We start from the raw sequence: 18,116 nt of genomic DNA on the forward strand, positions 1-18,116 counted from the left end.
ATTGTAATCAATGACAGTAGGGGATTTTAAATGGAAGTGCTCGAAATTGTCAACGAATAACCAATACATTTGCCTATATAATACTGCCTTTATATATGATACTGTATAATACTTTATATATAATACTGCCTTTATATATAATACTTTATGTATAATACCGCCTCTATATATAATACTGTCTCTATATATAATAATATATAATACTTTATATATAATACTGCCTTTATATATAATACTGTATAATACTTTATATATAATACTGCCTCTATATATAATACTATATAATACTTTGTGTATTATACTATATAGTACTTTATATATAATACTGCCTTTATATATAATAATTTATATATAATACTGCCCCTATATATAATACTATATAATACTTTATATATAATACTATATAGTACTTTATATATAATACTGCCTTTATATATAATACTTTACATATAATGCTGCCTTTATATATAATACTGTATAATACTTTATATATAATGCTGCCTTTATATATAATACTGTATAATAATTTATATATAATACTGCCTCTGTATATAATACTATATAATACTTTATATATAATATTGCCTTTATATATAATACTTTATATATAATACTGCCTTTATATATAATACTTTACTTATAATACTGCCTTTATATATAATACTGTATAATACTTAATATATAATGCTGCCTTTATAGATAATACTGTATAATAATTTATATATAATACTGCTTTTATATATAATACTGCCTCTGTACATAATACTTTATATATAATACTGCCTTTATATATAATAATTTATATATAATACTGCCATTACATCAGTACTGAGCGGTGGAGGGTGGCGGAGTCTCAGTACTGGGTGGACTCAGATGGGACCACTACACAGAGTCCACTTGCAGTAAACCACATGGCGTCATAACCAGGTGTGTCCTGCACACCGTGTTGAGACGTCGGGGCGACAAGTTGCTATGGATGAACTCGCATAAAGTTCCCCATCGCATGTGGACAGACCCCCCCCCCCACCCCCGGTTTATTTTATTTTATTTTATTTGGGTCCCTGTGACAGACGAGCAGGCTGACTGGTCAGCGCCGCGCGCGTGCACACAACACGGTGGGTTCCTGCAAACTTACACGGCTCTTTGCGAAATAAATAAATAACTAACTAGAGGTTTCTTTTCATTTGTCGGTGTTCTACCTCGGGCCAGGCTAAGTCTTTTATTTGACTCGTCTAATCCGCCCCTCCGTTTCAAAAAAAGAGCGGGGGGGGGGGCACAAAACCTGGTTCACGCGGTGCTTTTAAGAGTGAAAGGCGCTGTGTTTTTTTTCTTCTTCTGCTTCTGCTTCTTCTTCGTGTCCGAGCTCTGAATCGCGGCGGAGAATGGGCTCCAGTGAATAGACGGAGGAGGCTGGAGGTCTAATGGGATCCAGGGGAGGCAGTCTGCTCTTTAACAGGTGCGAACTGGACGCCGTCCATTACACAAATGGTGAGGACGGCGTGGAGAAACCACCCCGTCTCCCAGCATCCGGAACCTCCGATACAGAAAGAAGAAGAAGAAGAAAAACAAACCCCGAGACTTGTCAACCTGCAATAACCCGAGACCACTGTGCTTTTAAGCAAATGAAAGCGGTTCAAAATGAAAATGACCAATTAAAAAGGTGCATCTATCGCAGAAGCGCGGGTTTCTGTGCAGATCTGCGGCGGTATCATGAGAGAGGACGCGGGTTTCTTCTCAAGAATATGCATTTTAATGACGCAGCCAACAAACGAGAAAAAAACGAGATTGAGATTTCCCGACATGTTTTGCCAACAACAACAACAACAATAATAATAATAACAATAATAATAATAATAATTTCAGCATTCGCTCCTCCATGCAGGAGGAAGTGCTCGGTTGCACAGTTTGCAGACGGTGTATTTGGGGTCTCCGGATGGTAGTTCTGGCATAAGTGGTCCCGCAGACCCAGCTCGCGGTTCTATATAAGGGGCTGCGGGAGCAAGGCGCGAGCGTCTGCCGGTGGTGTTTCCTGTCAGCCAGTGGACAGTTCCCGCGCATGCTGATGTCAGGAGACGGGGATCTCGTACTGATGAGGGCGGTCGTTACCAAAATGTGACAGGGAGCAGTCACGCTGCCATCTCCCCATCCGTCCGCAGCATAGTCTACTCTGCTAGGGGGGGGGGGGGAGAGGTAAAAAAAACCCCAAACTTTTAATATCTTTTGCCATGACATTCTCTGAGGTGTCGCACGGTTGTTTCTCTTGTGCACGAGCTGTGTAATAAGCTGTTAATTTTGTGCGCAGCGGTTAATGAGCATTAACCCATTACCCCCGGTTGCTATTGTTGCAGGGATGGTCTTTTTTAATGCAAATCAGTTACGTTGTGATAGCGAGGTGCTTAATAAACTGGTGTGTCCTGTCTCTCTCTCTCTCTCTCTCTCTCTCTCTCTCTCTCTCTCTCTCTCTCTGAAAGCTAGAGAAGAGAGAGAAGGAGGAGGAGGAGGGGGTGAGGAGGAGGAGGAGGGGGTCAGGCGAACGCAGGGCGGCTATAGTTGGCCGGCTGCAGAGCTGCTCACACCAAGTTTCTCCTGCAAAAAAAAATGACAAGTCCTCTCCCGTTGGAAGCAGTGATGTCGTTGCCACAGCACCGCACGGGGCCGTCCCCGGCTCCCAAGACGCTGGCCTTCTCCATCGACCGCATCATGTCCAAGGGCTCGGAGTCGAGGGGGAGCCCGGCGGAGGACGCCGAGGGCAAAAAGTTGCTGGGTCTCTGCTCGCCCATCCCCTGCATGATCCCGATACAGCCGTTCAGCTACGACCTGCAAGCCAAGGCGCTGATGAACTACACCGAGTTGTGGAAAGCCAACCTGCGGGGGACGCTGTGCGGCTCCTCGGTCGCCTGCAAGGCCACTTGCGGGATGTGCGGCAAGCTGGACGCCGGCGCGAAGCACCCTCTGTTGCCGGGCAGCAGGGTGATAAAGCCGCAGGTGGTCCACCAAGCCATGGCGATGCCCGCCGGCGGCTCCCTGTACTATCTCAACTACCTGGACTCGGCCTACCCGCCGTCGGAGCTGCTCGGCGGCCACCTGTTCTCCTCGGCCTTCGCCGGCTCGCACGCGCAGGCGTCCATCTCCGCGCACCACAAGCTGCTGCTGCTGGAGAACGCCAAGCTGGCCGGGGTGGCGGCCGACAAGTTCCCCACGCCCCAGTACCCCCACAAGGAGCACCTCCCCGGCCAGCTGGACCAGATAGTCAAGGAGAGCCACCACGGCCTGAGCTCGGAGAAGAGCGGCGTCAAAGCGCACAGCAAAGCCAGCGGCGCCGCCGCCGCCGACGGCAAGCCCAAAAACTTCACGTGCGAAGTGTGCGGGAAGGTAAATGACGCGATTTGCGCCGCGAGTTCTGCGCCGCCGCTTATAGAGGCGACGCCGGGCAGGCTGAAGCCTGCTGCAGGGGGACGGCAGGAGCGGGGAGTTGCATGCGACGCGGCAGTGAATCATGCAATTATGTCCAATATCCAGCGACTAACTGAAGCCAGGATGACTCGACTGTGACTATCAAAGCAGCAAGTGTGCTTATATATATATATCCTGTATATATATATAGATATATAGATACAGATAGATATCGATATATACAGGATATATATATGCTGTGTTGCGACCATTTCCAGAAATGGCTTTATAGTTGTAATATTCGAGAAGAAGAAAAACACATGCCATTAGACGAGCATGCGCATTAATTTCCAAAATAAAAAAAAAATCGCAATTTTTTAAAAAAATAAGTCGCCTCCTCCGCGCTGTGTGCGCGTGTCTGTAAGGACTCCTGTCATGTGTTTGTGCCTTCTCCTGCAGGTGTTCAACGCCCATTATAATCTGACCCGACACATGCCGGTGCACACGGGCGCGCGGCCCTTCGTCTGCAAAGTGTGCGGTAAAGGATTCCGCCAGGCGAGCACGCTGTGCAGACACAAGATCATCCACACCCAGGTCCGCTCCCCACACCCGCTCTGCTGCATGCCTGGCTGGCTTGTTTGTTTATTTGTTTGTTTGTTTGTTTTTAAATCGAAAATCGATCACATTACACGCACGCTCTGATTGCTCTCGTGCAGGTGACAGTATCCCGGCTCGCCTGCGTCTGTCTTATTGTATATGAACATGTGTGTCTTTGTGTGTGATGCAGGAAAAGCCTCACAAGTGCAGCCAGTGCGGGAAGGCCTTCAACAGGAGCTCCACTCTCAACACTCACATCCGGATCCACGCCGGCTACAAGCCCTTCGTCTGTGAGTTCTGTGGCAAAGGCTTCCACCAGAAAGGTACATTAGCCACATGCGAACCACAAAAAAAAGCCAACTGCATTAAATATGCATACGATTTTTTTTTAAATTCTATGTTATAATATACGGAGAGAAATACATGCGAACGGCCGTTTTATTTTGCTAAGCGTGTGGTCCAGGAGCTGCAGGTCATTATCGATGTGACTATATAGCTAATCAATTATTGCTGGACTTGGTGTAAGTTGTGTTGCGTGTCATTTCGTAAAATGGGAAACGTGTTTTGCTGATAAACCGACAGACTGAGTCGCACATACAGACAGCTGATTTATTACACAACGGAACCGGATGCTCTTCTGTGTGCATCCTCGGTACTATTGGGGGATTTTTTAAATTTTTTTTTTTTGCTGTATTGTAATTTATAGTTTATATTTATAGTTTACAGCTTGTGCATAATTTTTTTTATTTTTGCAACAGTGAGACGGGCCGCTTGAGAGCTTAATGTTTGACGTGACAGTATATCGACAATCGTTGGGACTGTAGGCACAACAAGTGGCAGGGGAAAACAAAACCCAAAAACAGGCAAATGGAAGTCCACCACACATCCACTACCTTTTCTCCTACCTACCCTTACACACGCGCCATCAGAGCTGGAGCCCCGGCCCATGGAGGAGTGGCGGTAATGAAACTAGAATAATAATAATAATAATAATAGTAGTAATAATGACCGGCCAACGTCGGGCCCACCGATGAGCTTGAAGCGACCAGTGAAAATGGGCCATGTCGCTTTCCACTAGGTGAACTGCCTGCGCGAGACGGGGCGGTTTGCCGCGGGTCATCGAGCAGGACCCGCGCTGCGCTGCAGACCCGAGACCCGCGCCGCGCTGCAGACCCGAGACCCGCACTCCGCTGCAGACCCGAGACCCGCGCCGCGCTGCAGACCCGAGACCCGCACTCCGCTGCAGACCCGAGACCCGCACTCCGCTGCAGACCCGAGACTCGCGCTATGCTGGAGACCCGAGACCCGCGCCGCGCTGCAGATCGGCTGCTGGTCGTCGCTGCGTTTGATTTTGAAAAAGTTTGACAACTTCTTGACTTCGACGTACAAAAACTCTGATTAACGAAGGCTTTGCTCGGGACGGGAGGGAGCGCGGCTGCACAGACTAACCTAACTGTGAACCGGCGAGGGAGGGGGGGGGGAGAGAGAGAGAGAGAGAGGGAGGGAGGGAGGGAGAGATTTTTTAAATTATTTTTAAAACGAGTCTTTATTTAACAAAAAAAATGATCGAAAAACAGACTTGAAATATTTTTAAAAATATAAACAATATTTGTCAAATCACAAACAAACGAGAGGGGGGAGAGAGAGCGAGATAGCGGGGGTGGGGGGGGGGTGTCTGTGTTACGTCCATTTTGAAAAAAAAATTTTTTTTATCGATGCTCATTTTCGTTTAATTTAACTCGTCCTTCCCACTGTAGGAAATTACAAGAACCACAAGCTGACGCACAGCGGGGAGAAGCAGTACAAGTGCTCCATCTGCAACAAGGCCTTCCACCAGATCTACAACCTCACCTTCCACATGCACACGCACAACGACAAGAAGCCCTTCACCTGCGCCACGTGCGGCAAGGGCTTCTGCCGGAACTTTGACCTGAAAAAACACATCCGGAAGCTGCACGACAACAGTTTACCGCCGGTCACCGACCCCTCTGCGGAGCTGTAGAGGTCAGCCATGAGACTTCAAGCCCCGGCCTGGGAGGAGGGGACAGGACCCCCCCCCTCCTCCTCCACCATCCGCAGAGCCTTCACCGCGGAACTGTACTTCTGACCGAGCAGTTTTCAGAAAAACACGCTGCTTAGAAAGGAGGGGAGAAACACTCCGCGTGGGACAAGTTATAAGGCTGTACCTTTTCTTTTTTTTAACCCCCCCTCCTCACCCCCCCACCCCCCACCCCGTTAAAATATTTCTATGGCCTAAGAATGGGAACAGGTCGTCGTGACCTGTGCACTGTGGAGATTTAAAGCAGTCAGTTCCCACGATGTGGGAAAAAAAAGACTTGTAAATAATAGGGTGAAAAATATGTTATTTAAACATTTCAAAGTTTGGGGTACATTTTGCTGTCGTGTATTTCACATAGTAAATAACGTCGTGTGTATTGGACATTGAATTAAACTGTTTCCGTTTCTGAACGCATTTGAAAATAAAAAATGAGTGCCCCGATAATGTTGTGGTTAAAAAAAATCATCGGGAGGAAGAGTAACATTGTAGCACTCTTTCCAGGAGGAAGAGTAACATTGTAGCACTCTTTCCGGCGAGGAAGAGTAACATTGTAGCACACTTTCCGGGAGGAAGAGTAACATTGTAGCACTCTTTCCAGGAGGAAGAGTAACATTGTAGCACTCTTTCCGGCGAGGAAGAGTAACATTGTAGCACACTTTCCGGGAGGAAGAGTAACATTGTAGCACACTTTCCGGGAGGAAGAGTAACATTGTAGCACTCTTTCCGGGAGGAAGAGTAACATTGTAGCACTCTTTCCGGCGAGGAAGAGTAACATTGTAGCACACTTTCCGGGAGGAAGAGTAACATTGTAGCACTCTTTCCGGGAGGAAGAGTAACATTGTAGCACTCTTTCCGGCGAGGAAGAGTAACATTGTAGCACACTTTCCGGGAGGAAGAGTAACATTGTAGCACTCTTTCCGGGAGGAAGAGTAACATTGTAGCACACTTTCCGGGAGGAAGAGTAACATTGTAGCACTCTTTCCGGCGAGGAAGAGTAACATTGTAGCACACTTTCCGGGAGGAAGAGTAACATTGTAGCATTCTTTCCGGGAGGAATGGTGACATTGTAACACACTTTCCGGGAGGAAGAGTGACATTGTAGCACACTTTCCGGTTTGGTCAAACTTGTTACATGTTAGCTAACATGTTACTGAGTGACAGCCTTGGTGTTTCAAACGGTCTCGAGCCCTTACAAAAATGACCATTTTAAAACGCGTTGTCCTCGTCGAATCGCTGCTCCATGGACAGGTAGTTGTTTAAAACAGGGAACGTGTTTGGTTGTGAAAGTATTGTGAATATATGATTCAGGTCTGGGACACCTGTACCGGCGGTGGTTGTCGCGGTTCTCACCTTCAACCACAACAGAAACGACACCGCCTCGTCCACACCGCGTTATGAAGCCACTTTTATTTTTTTAAGGTTTTTTTTATTTATTTTTTTATTGACAGACACGGTCCCTCTAATGCAACATTACACTTGACTTCTGTGTAGTGGCACAAACGATCCGAGATGAAATGGGCTCTTGAAAGCGAATTACATTAATCAGCTAAACGCCCCTGAGGGGGCGCCTGGGCGCATCAAGTCGTGTTCATCAGAATAGATAATAGACCACTCGGGCCACGTCTCCTCATCTGGCCGGCTTTAATCGGCCGGGATGGATTCCTCGCACGGATGCTGGAACAATATTATCCTTGCGCGCTAACACACATTCTGATGAGAGGGGGACGCGTGCTCCCAAATGTCGCTCTTTTTATTACGGCGCAATCAGGAATTAGCGGTGGCGCCAGACCCTGGGAGGCCTCGAGGACTAATATTGCCAAATGAATGGCCCGCTCACCTTTCTCATCACTCCGCTATTCAAACGCAGGCAGGTTACAAAATGTGCCGATCTCCACAAGGGGTCTACCTTGAGGACCATGTCACCAGGCAAGTCCAGTCAGACGTACTTATATGTATATATATATATGTGTGTGTGTGTATATATATGTATGTGTGTGTGTATATATATATGTATGTGTGTATGTGTATGTATGTGTATATATATATAATTATCAGGTTAAAACTACACCAAAATCCACAAAGAAATCCCCAATAATTATGTTGTGGCATTAAAACATACTTTCTGATAAGACCTGTAAGAGGGGTGCACAAGGCTTTGCTCTATAGGCCTCGACCAGTTTCCACACACCCCCCTCCCCCCTCCCCCTCCCGGATGGGCACGTGCGGCACCGATGCTGTAAACCTCCACATTCCCATACATCAGCCTGGATAAATCACAGCATCGGCGGGTAAAACTCTCCGCATGGCTCCCTCTGCGTGTGTTTGCGTGTGTAAACGCACAAGTCACTCTGCGTTGAATCCGAATAGCATTCATCCACGTTTTTGGGAGGGGGTGTTGGTGTTGTTGGTGGCGGTGTTGAGGGGGGGGGGGGGTCAGAATCGTAACGAATGGACGAGCAAAGAACGAATCGCAATAAAAAAAAGGCAATGTTTGTGTGATGGAGGAAGGGGGGGGTCTGCACCATTGCTACAACACATATTGGTGTGTCGAGAGCGTCCCTTTGCAAAGCCTATGAAAAAGCCACGTTGGGGTAGTAAACAACCTAAAGGCAGCGAGGTTGCCCTTTTCTCTGCACTTACCTCTCTCCCTCTCTCTCCCTCCCTCCCTCCCTCTCTCATATAAAAAACAAGAAAAAAACCACAACATCTGAGCAACCAGCTTCGCGTCTAAAAACACGTTAATTGACAGCGGAGCTCATTACCGCGCGCGCACGTGACGCGGCGAGGGGAGATTACGCGGACAAGAGCGCATTAATCAACTGTCAACAATCGAGTCCATCTCCGAGACCGGGATCACTCGAGAGAGAAGCATTTACCAGCCACAAAGGGCTCGGCTGAGACAGGAAGAAAAGGAGAGCCAGACTTTTGTGTGGCCAATTCAATTGATTATAAATGGAAGATTAGAGGGTAGGCTCAGCGTTTTATTGAGTGCCGAGGAGGGGGGAAGAAAAGGACCAATTAAGTCTACCAAATGTTAACTACATCAGTTTCCCTCAGTTTAGCCCACATGAAATTCCAATTAAAGCGTCCCCGCACCATCCTTTCGCCAAAGCAATCTCTCTCGCTGCTGGAGCGGCGCGCAGCCGGCCTGGACCAGCCGGCCTGGACCAGCCGGCCTGCTGCTGGACCAGCGTGCTGGATCCCAGCGTGCTGGACCAGCCTGCTGCTGGACCAGCGTGCTGGACCCCAGCGTGTTGGCCCACGCCACAATGGCCCTGCCCGCAACGTATTGTGGAAATATACCGTGGGGTTAATGAGCGGTGGCTCTCCCCTGGCTCTTCTCCACTCAAAAGAGACGGAGTTGAAAAGACGTATTAGTCCGGGGGGGGGTGGTGGGGTTGGGGGGGGTTGGATTTTGGAGAAATTTCGAAATCTCAAATGTCATCGTTTTACGTATGAACGAAACATTTTGTAGCAATCTGCAGAATTGAATCTCTTGAGGTAACGACGCCCCCCCCTCCCCCCATCTGACCCCTTCCTAGTGATGCCGTCGCCTCGCCGCCGTGTATGAAGGCAGCACCGCGGGCTATGCAGCGCCGTCACCGGCGGATTCACAACCGTGACGCACGGAAATAAGCCCCCTTAAGAAGTGAGCATATATAGAGATTCAAATTAAATGGGCGCGCTATTCAGCAAAACCCAATTTAGGCTCTTTGACCAGAGTCAACCCCAGGTTCCCTCCGCACCGAGCCTCCTCACAATGTCTTCACAACACAAGTGGGCATAGACCTGTCTTCGCTGGGATGTGCCTTGGCATGTCAAGGGCACGCCGACTGTGGGAAGGTGCTTTGTGGCTGGGAGGTGGGTGCAGGGCTGCTGGTGCTGGTGGGAACCAACTAGCGGGGGGGGGGGTCTCTCATCAACCGATCTGCTGTCAGTCTTCTCCTTCTGACCTCCATTTGCAGACTGTCTGTCTGTCCATCTGCAGCTCGGGGCAGAAGAGCTGGGGGCAAACATCTCCCTCACCTGCTCTGCTACGGTGAAGGAGGCCAGAGGAGGGAGGTGACGAGACGGGAGACCCAATTTTGTTTGATGGCTCCTTTCCCAGCCTCTGTCCACCCGTGCATACTGCTGACCAGAGCTGCTCAGGGTTTTGGTCAGTTACTCAGAAGATGAACACACAACACAACACACACACACACACACAACACAGAAATGTTGAAACACAATCAGACGGACATACTTGCGGCTTATCAATATTCAAAGGCAGACTGAAATACTGAATGCACAAGCCGATCGCAGCTTTATTTGGGACTCTGGCTGCAAACAAATGAGTCATTTTCTCCATCGCAGCCTCGCTGCATTGAGCCCTTTTCTATTAGAGCCGTGGTTCATTGTTGGTCAGGATCAGTTAATTTAGGGATGTCCGGTGGCACTGCTAATCCTTTTGACCCGACTTGGCCCCGCTGGGAAATGTCTACTTGTGTTGTCCTTAGGTTAGAGCGTTAATGATGTACCACTCTGCAAACCCGCGCAGTTTAAAGACCCCTTAGAATGAACCCCTACAAGCATCTGCAAGCCGGCTTCACTCACAGATGAGCATTCACGCTGCAGCGGGAACATTTAATGGGCCCTGCAGCAGTATTGCTGGGGAGGACTGCCTCAAGACAACACCAACTTGTGTGTTTGAGTGAAATTTCAGTGCTGAGGGGTACTCTGATGGGCGCCTAATAAGGAACAGCAATATAAGTGAAACACGTCTTTACAGGTGCTGTGCATGGATTCTTGCTGGAAAATGATCAATATCAATAAAACCTGCAAAATACAATAAGAGACACACACACACACACACACACACACACACACACACACACACACACACACACCCCTGTTATTTCCCATGTTATCACATGATCAGTATCAGTACAGTCTGATTTGCAGGGTAAGGGTAGAAAAACATTTCCAGAAGCTTCATCAATACAGCGACTGCACTGCAGTTCGCTTGCATGAGGTGAAGCCTCTGCAGGGCTGCAGGATGTTCACCTCGGCACTTACTCTGAAACGGCCCGTCTGCAGGTTTTTACATGGCAAGATGCAGAAAAGGCCCATGAGTTCAGGTAAATGATTACAGACACGAGCAAAAGCGCTGGGCTGTTTACAGAGGGGTCTGTTACTTGAGCTTGTGCAGCGGTGAAAGGCTCCCTTAAGGCCAGTGGTGCTTGCTTTTACTGCATGACGTGAAGCATTGCATTTAACTCGAGACAACATGACAATAGTCGAGGCCTCCATGAAGGCAGAGACAAAGAGCTGGCAGCCAAGGCACTTCAGTAGAGGCGACACGGTGAAAGGATTTACCACTGTGCACAGGCTTATTTAAAAAAATAAAATAAAAAAATCTGAGTATTGCGGCAATGCACACTAAACAATTCAGCGGTGACAAATGTGCATTTAAATGCAACAGGTTCGGTATTAGAAATAGGATAGGTATAAATGTATAATTTATTGTGCCATCTCTTGCATTTTAGAAATGAAGTAATAGCTTGCAACTCTACATACATAGCTTGCAACTCTACATACATAGCTTGCAACTCTACATACATAGCTTGCATGGTGCATACATAGCTTGCAACTCTACATACATAGCTTGCATGGTGCATACATAGCTTGCAACTCTACATACATAGCTTGCATGGCATACACATAGCTTGCAACTCTACATACATAGCTTGCAACTCTACATACATAGCTTGCATGGTGCATACATAGCTTGCAACTCTACATACATAGCTTGCATGGCACACATAGCTTGCAACTCTACATACATAGCTTGCAACTCTACATACATAGCTTGAATGGCACACACATAGCTTGCAACTCTACATGCAACCATTTTTTTTCCTCTGCAATTTGTCTTGCGCCGCAGCACAGGCTACACCCAGAGCATACCAAGGACTGAAATGCAGCTTGCAATTACCCATTATCCAATCAAATGGAGTCGGCAGTTAACCATTCACTGGGCTTTGGGCTTAGCCAATTATCTGTCGAGGCTCTCGGTGGGCTCTCAATAGCCGTACCGCGTTGCATAATTGCATGGCTCCGAATTCACCCGCCTTCAGAAATGGAGAAGGGTGAAGCAGGCTGGGGTTAGGAGCCAGGTGTCTAAGGGCTTGTTGTTGTCTGGGGCTGGCAAGGCTAACCGAGGTCTGGTGCCACCATGGGCTGTGACTGACAGGGCTAACAGCGGTGTCTGTGGCCACTCCACCCCGGGGCCTGGGCCATTGAAATACCTAATGCAGAGCTAGTCATTTGGAAGGGCTCCAGATCGTGCTCTTCAAAACCCTTTTAGATAATTCTTTAACTCACCACTCACCTAACCTCCGTCCTCTCACCCACGCCCTACTACACTTCCCTTTCCGGGAAAAAGCGAAAAGAAAAAAAAACCCTCTCGGTTCAGACTACTTATGCAGCCAGTGGTGGCCGGTGGCTAGTTGACCCCAGGGCCAGCAGCAGGGCCCCAGCTGAGGAGCCGGGGCAGCTGCCAACCACAGCCACTTCAACCTTGGCCATCCGGATGATTGCATTTGTCAACCCGCCACTCCGCGTCAGCCAAGCGCAGGTTTGATCACCACAATTAGGCTAAAGCAGGGGTGCCATCTCTAGGGGTGTAGAGTGGGATGATGGGGAAGGGGGGGGGGTTAAGGGGGCAGGAAAAGATGAGGGGTGGTGGAATGTCCACACTGACAGTCAGAAAGCAGGTGGAAGGACTCACAGTGTTTTGGCATGCCAAAACAAAATGGCCAGACGTCTGCAGCCATGAACATGTGGTCCGCGCTTCATCCCCACGCAGCTCTCATTACTCAGCACTGTCACCACCACCCATGTCTTCGCTACCCACAACCGAGCCCAAGTTCAGACCATAGCAGCCAAGGAAAACCTCGGGATTGCTGTGACCTTATGAAACCTCACTGAATGGAAGTGGTCACGCATCATAAGGGACATGTGCAAACAGCACCGGACAGAACCGAGGCCTGGAGAAACCACCTAAGAAGTAAAGTCCGTCAAATTTATTGCATAAGAAAAAAAAACCATTTTGAACCATTATGACTGCTTTTGCAAGACTATTGTGCTATTAATGTGTATTGCAATTGCAAAAATTGCAATACACATTAAAACATGAAAATATGTTGTTTTTTTACTGCCATTTTAACAGCTTATCTTATCGAGGTGGGAAAAGAGACTTAAGATTATGATAAAAAAAAGATTGAGTGCACTCACACCTTTAAATACACTCCTATGTAACGCGCTTTATAATCCTCATGTGCGGTTCAAGTACATTTTTACCAAGTCTCCAACAAAAAATACTCCAATTATATCAAGCTCCCCTCCACACCCCGCTTCCTTTGCAGTGTTTTAGTCTGAAAAGACATAAAGGACCTGCAGATGTGAATGGGTCATTGGACCCTCGTTTCTAAGGCGCATTATGAGCATATGGCAACTGGCTGACCTCAGGCTATTCTTGGGGGAAAGAGGAACAATAGATGGCAATTTTAGTGAACATAATGCTCGTTGTGGCAGCCTTTTGTGCGACAAAGATGAGACACGGAGCCCCTTTCGGTGCTCTTTTGTGAAATAGAGAAGGGACAACTTTGTCGTAGCCGGGGTAAAGAGAGGGCTCTTAACTGATTACAAAATCCTTTCGGATATTTCTGAGAAATAGGGCCGGGTTAATAATTTTAACCTCCCTAATACATTAAACATACAGCTTGACTGGGCCCAAATGGGAGCACGGTGATGAGTTAACAGGTGTTTGAAATGAGCAAAAATGAAACGAGTTAACGAGAAATCAGTAAGAGATGTGGAAATAAACAAGATTATGCAAATCGCACAAAGGTTACGCCATAGAGAGGAATGTCAGCTGGAGAATGTTCATTATTCAACAGTCAATTAACCTGAAATGTTGAACTTCATATGGATCATTGAGTCAGAGCTCTGCTTTTATTGATGTTGTCAAAACAGCATTTTTTATAAAAAATGACACACAATGATACAAAATGCTTCCGGATTGTATGTGCAACATCAAAAGTTTACAGTATATTACCCATAAATATTTTTGCTGTAATTAAATACAAATAACAAAGTTGAGGCCGCTGACAAAAATACAGCCCTGTTCCCTTTCAACTTTTATCCCCTTCCTCTATAACATGAGCTCCCTCTTGTGGCCTAAAATATACAACACAAACACATACATGTAGGTGTGAGCATACACAGTATGCATTAACCCCATACATACTTCATGTAGCAGGCTGTCACTCACTCACGTGTGTGTGTGTGTGTGTGTGTGTGTGTGTGTGTGTGTGTGTGTGTTTGTGTGTGTGAGACAGCCTGACCAACTTCGACTAACTTTGATACTGATGAAAACCCAAAAATTCTCTTATACAGGTGTGTGTGTGTGTGTGTGTGTGTGTAAGAGAATTTTTGGGTTTTCGTCACTATCGAAGTTGGTCAATTTAGACCTATCAGGCAAATGTAACTGGCAATTCTCAAGCACCTGAAGTCCAACACTTACTCTTGACACACCTGAAACTACCAACGCTCTGATCCTCTGCAGCAAATGACCACAAAAGCGGGATCCTTTCAATCTAGGTACGAGTCAACACCAAGGAGCTGCATCATGAAGACACCAGTACATTGCCCACCAGCCAGTCAGCTACTTAGCAAGCCTGGGCTTTGGACGAGGAGGCAGGCTCTGGTCTCGGGCAGTGCTGGATCTCTGCATGGGTTTTCTGTGAGGTTGGACTGGGACATCTGTAGGGTGGGGACCCCTACCCAAGAGGAAGTCCTCCCATTCCGGGATGTGCTCTTCCACCGATGCCCAGTATCTTGTCTATAAGAAAACCAAAACAATACAGCGATACTCACTGGACCACAAAATCCAAGTTCATCATAGAGTTCAATGTAAACCAAGGCAGCGTGCTGAAGAGCAGCTCCTTGAAATGTGGTGGCTAAGTATGAGGGGCACTTAAACTCATTGTAGCCTAGAGGCGCGAAGTGGGACTGCATGAATATTCCTTTAAATTACTTGATGGAATACACAAGATGGACAAAAAACAACATCGGTATTCTCCTTTAAACACTTGGATAATACTGCTCATTTACATAACAAGGTATACTGATTAGCTTTAACAAGTGGGAAGGTTTGCAACAAAAAATGAAGTGGTATGTGAACCTGTGATGGAAGTTTTAATGAATTCGATAGAAGACAACGTTGTGTTTTACCTCCAGCACCTGGATATCTGGGCGAGGCAGCCGTCCCTTTCTGAGGCTCTCCTCTGCCTTCTGCAGATCCTACGGCACATCACAGACTGTGTCATCTACACGTCATCTTACATGGAAGTGTAGTAAAAGACACCTACATTCCTCTTGAGTGTACATGGTTTCTCTTTAAATGACTTTTCTAGAGTCAAATTTAGCTACAATTCAAATAATGTTGACAGCAAAAACTAATCTCACATTTACTTCTGATGGCTATCCCTGATATATTATTGACAGACCAAATGAAAATGATAAATTTTGACTGTAAGTTAAATAGTTAACTATTATATTAACTACATCACAACTGATTCAAAATGAAGAAATCTGAAACTAAACATACAACTTGTATGAGTAGATACATGAAATGTTGGATAATGTAAACTATAATGTCGAACCAAATCTATTTTTCAAATAAAGCATACCACAAATATTCCAGACTTAATTTTGTGAAAATTTTTAGTAAAAAGACAAATACTGGAATTTCATCCCCATACAATACCGTTGAAAGACGATGAACGATAATATTGAATTATTGCCCAGCTCTATTTCAACATAAGCCAGACAACATGTGAAAATGTAATATTCTGATTCCAGTGTCAAGACTCTTGAAAGGTTTTAAACCCGTTTCAGTGGCCGGGGATGACTGAAGAATCTGGAAGGATGGAGTAACCTGAAACTGCATAACTTGTAAGAACAGTCAGTCAAAAGCATAAATTACCCTCAGCAGTTGGGCGTTCCTCCTCTGGGCTGCTTGGAACTCCATCAACTGCTGCTTCCTCCTGCTCTTCTCCAGGTCCATTTGTTTCTCCATCTGCCCAAGGAGCACTTCTCTCTTTTCTAAGCTAATGTTAGAGGGACACATTGGACATCTGGCTCAATCTGTGTCATGGATGACCAGCTTGTGAACACAAACAAAACATGGATGCAAATGCAACCAGGATGCACTGCAGTCCTGATCACCAAACATCATCCCCGGAAGCGGTGAGATACATATTAATTAAATTAAATAAAGTTTCCTTTATTAATCCCTTTAGGGAAATTCATTTACTGCAAATTAACCCATGCTAGCTGTGATCTGTGTAGCTAGCAGCAGTGGGCTGTCACCTTCATGCTACGCCTGGGGACCAACTCCAGTTCGTTTCCCATTGCCTTGCTCAGGGGCACAGACAGCAGTATTAACCCTAACATGCATGTTTCTTTTGATGGTGGGGGAAACCGGAGCACCCGGAGAAAACCCACCACAGACACGGGGAGAACATGCAAACTCCACACACAGGACAACCTGGGATGACCCCCAAGGTTGGACAACTCCAGTTCGAACCCAGGACCTTCTTGCTGTGAGGCAACAACGCTAACTACTAGGTCTGTCTCTTGTTGGCAAAAGCACACATAACAGGTGAGGATGACTTCTGGTGATCCTCTTATGATAAGCTGTACCTCTCATTTGCCAAAGAAAGAGAAGGCTACCGTCAATGTCTCTCCAACAGAAATCACAGGTATTGTTAGTGGCAACAATCCAGTGAAGTTTCACCACACTGGATGTTTTATATCTGCAAATATACATTTCCAAAAAAAATAAAAATGAAATGAAATCCACATGTCAGGCTTTTTCTTACAAAGTCCCCTACATGTATAGTCACTGCACTGATCTTTTGTCTTTTATCTGGGGCTATGTCTTTTCACACAATGACAGACGGAGTACCCCTCTTCATTTCACTGCATGTTTTACTTTGTATTTCTGTGCATGTGACCAATAAAGTACTTGAACTTGAACTAGAGCTACACAACATTAGAAATTGCAAAATTAGTAGGCTACACAGTGAACGTACACATGGTAATATATGACTATCATCTTATTTAATGAAGTCTGAAAAATAATGTAATTTAGTATTATTGATGAATGTGCCTCAGAGATTATTTTAAGCGATGAAACAAGCATCATGTTTGAAAGATGAAACAACCTGTTACATCCAAAATGTAGCCTAACTGATAATTTTAAGAGTATACATATACATATATACATATACATACATACATACATACACACACACACACACACACACACACACACACACACACACACACACACACACACACACACACATATATAAAACAAAACTGGTGGAGCACACAATATAGCCAGCATTTACATATGACTCCCCAGCGGAGAACCAATGGCGGTTCAGAGTGGGTGTGTTTACGCCGTGCGCTGACATGACGTGCGTTTTTTCCACAGAGCAACAACGTGAAGGTAAACAAACTTCGACCCAAAGCAGCGGGCTTATCGCTAGTCAGGGATTTGCTCTTAACGGGTACAGAAGAGACTCATCTTAATGTCAGCTCAGTCGAATCCAACCACAGATGAACTACAGCGAAAGAAAACCACCAAAAACGACACCCACGCAAGGCTGTAGGTGGGTATCCGGCATGCGGTGACTTGTTATTCCGACGAGGGAACCCAGGTTAACGGGGTTAACCCAGTGACCCCAGCCCCTTAATTAATGCTACTTAAAACCATGCACCGCTAGACAGAATCCTCATGTAGGGCGATGAACTCACATTTCTTTGTGTTTCTTGGTAAGCTCAACTTCCTTGGTAACTGTGGACATCCTGAGACGGAGACGTCTTTAATCCGCCGCCGTTCTACGAGTCAAAAGATGGTTTACACGAATAAGAGTCACCACTCGCTGCTGTCTCCGACATTGTTACAGCGCCCTCTACCAATACTAAGTGTACACTGCATCTAAAATGAATG

General features: G+C 46.3%; 2 protein-coding genes across 2 annotated transcripts; one reads left to right on the plus strand and one right to left on the minus strand.

Annotated features, from left to right (window-relative positions):
- The first annotated feature begins 2,598 nt into the window (after positions 1 to 2,598).
- On the plus strand, positions 2,599 to 5,992 carry fezf2 (FEZ family zinc finger 2). The gene is made up of 4 exons (XM_056301766.1): positions 2,599 to 3,372; positions 3,853 to 3,987; positions 4,181 to 4,313; positions 5,748 to 5,992. Exons 1-4 carry the CDS (start codon positions 2,599 to 2,601, stop codon positions 5,990 to 5,992), a joined length of 1,287 nt encoding a protein of 428 aa, XP_056157741.1.
- An 8,508-nt stretch (positions 5,993 to 14,500) lies between these two features.
- On the minus strand, positions 14,501 to 18,116 carry cep15 (centrosomal protein 15). Its single transcript, XM_056275268.1, has 4 exons — positions 17,921 to 18,116; positions 16,080 to 16,203; positions 15,326 to 15,394; positions 14,501 to 14,933 (listed from the first exon to the last, which is right to left on the minus strand). The coding sequence occupies exons 1-4, from the start codon at positions 17,968 to 17,970 to the stop codon at positions 14,757 to 14,759; spliced, it is 420 nt and encodes a 139-aa protein (XP_056131243.1). The 5' UTR covers positions 17,971 to 18,116; the 3' UTR covers positions 14,501 to 14,756.

This window comes from Lampris incognitus, chromosome 2, assembly GCF_029633865.1.
Source record: "Lampris incognitus isolate fLamInc1 chromosome 2, fLamInc1.hap2, whole genome shotgun sequence".
Taxonomy (NCBI): Eukaryota; Metazoa; Chordata; class Actinopteri; order Lampriformes; family Lampridae; genus Lampris; species Lampris incognitus.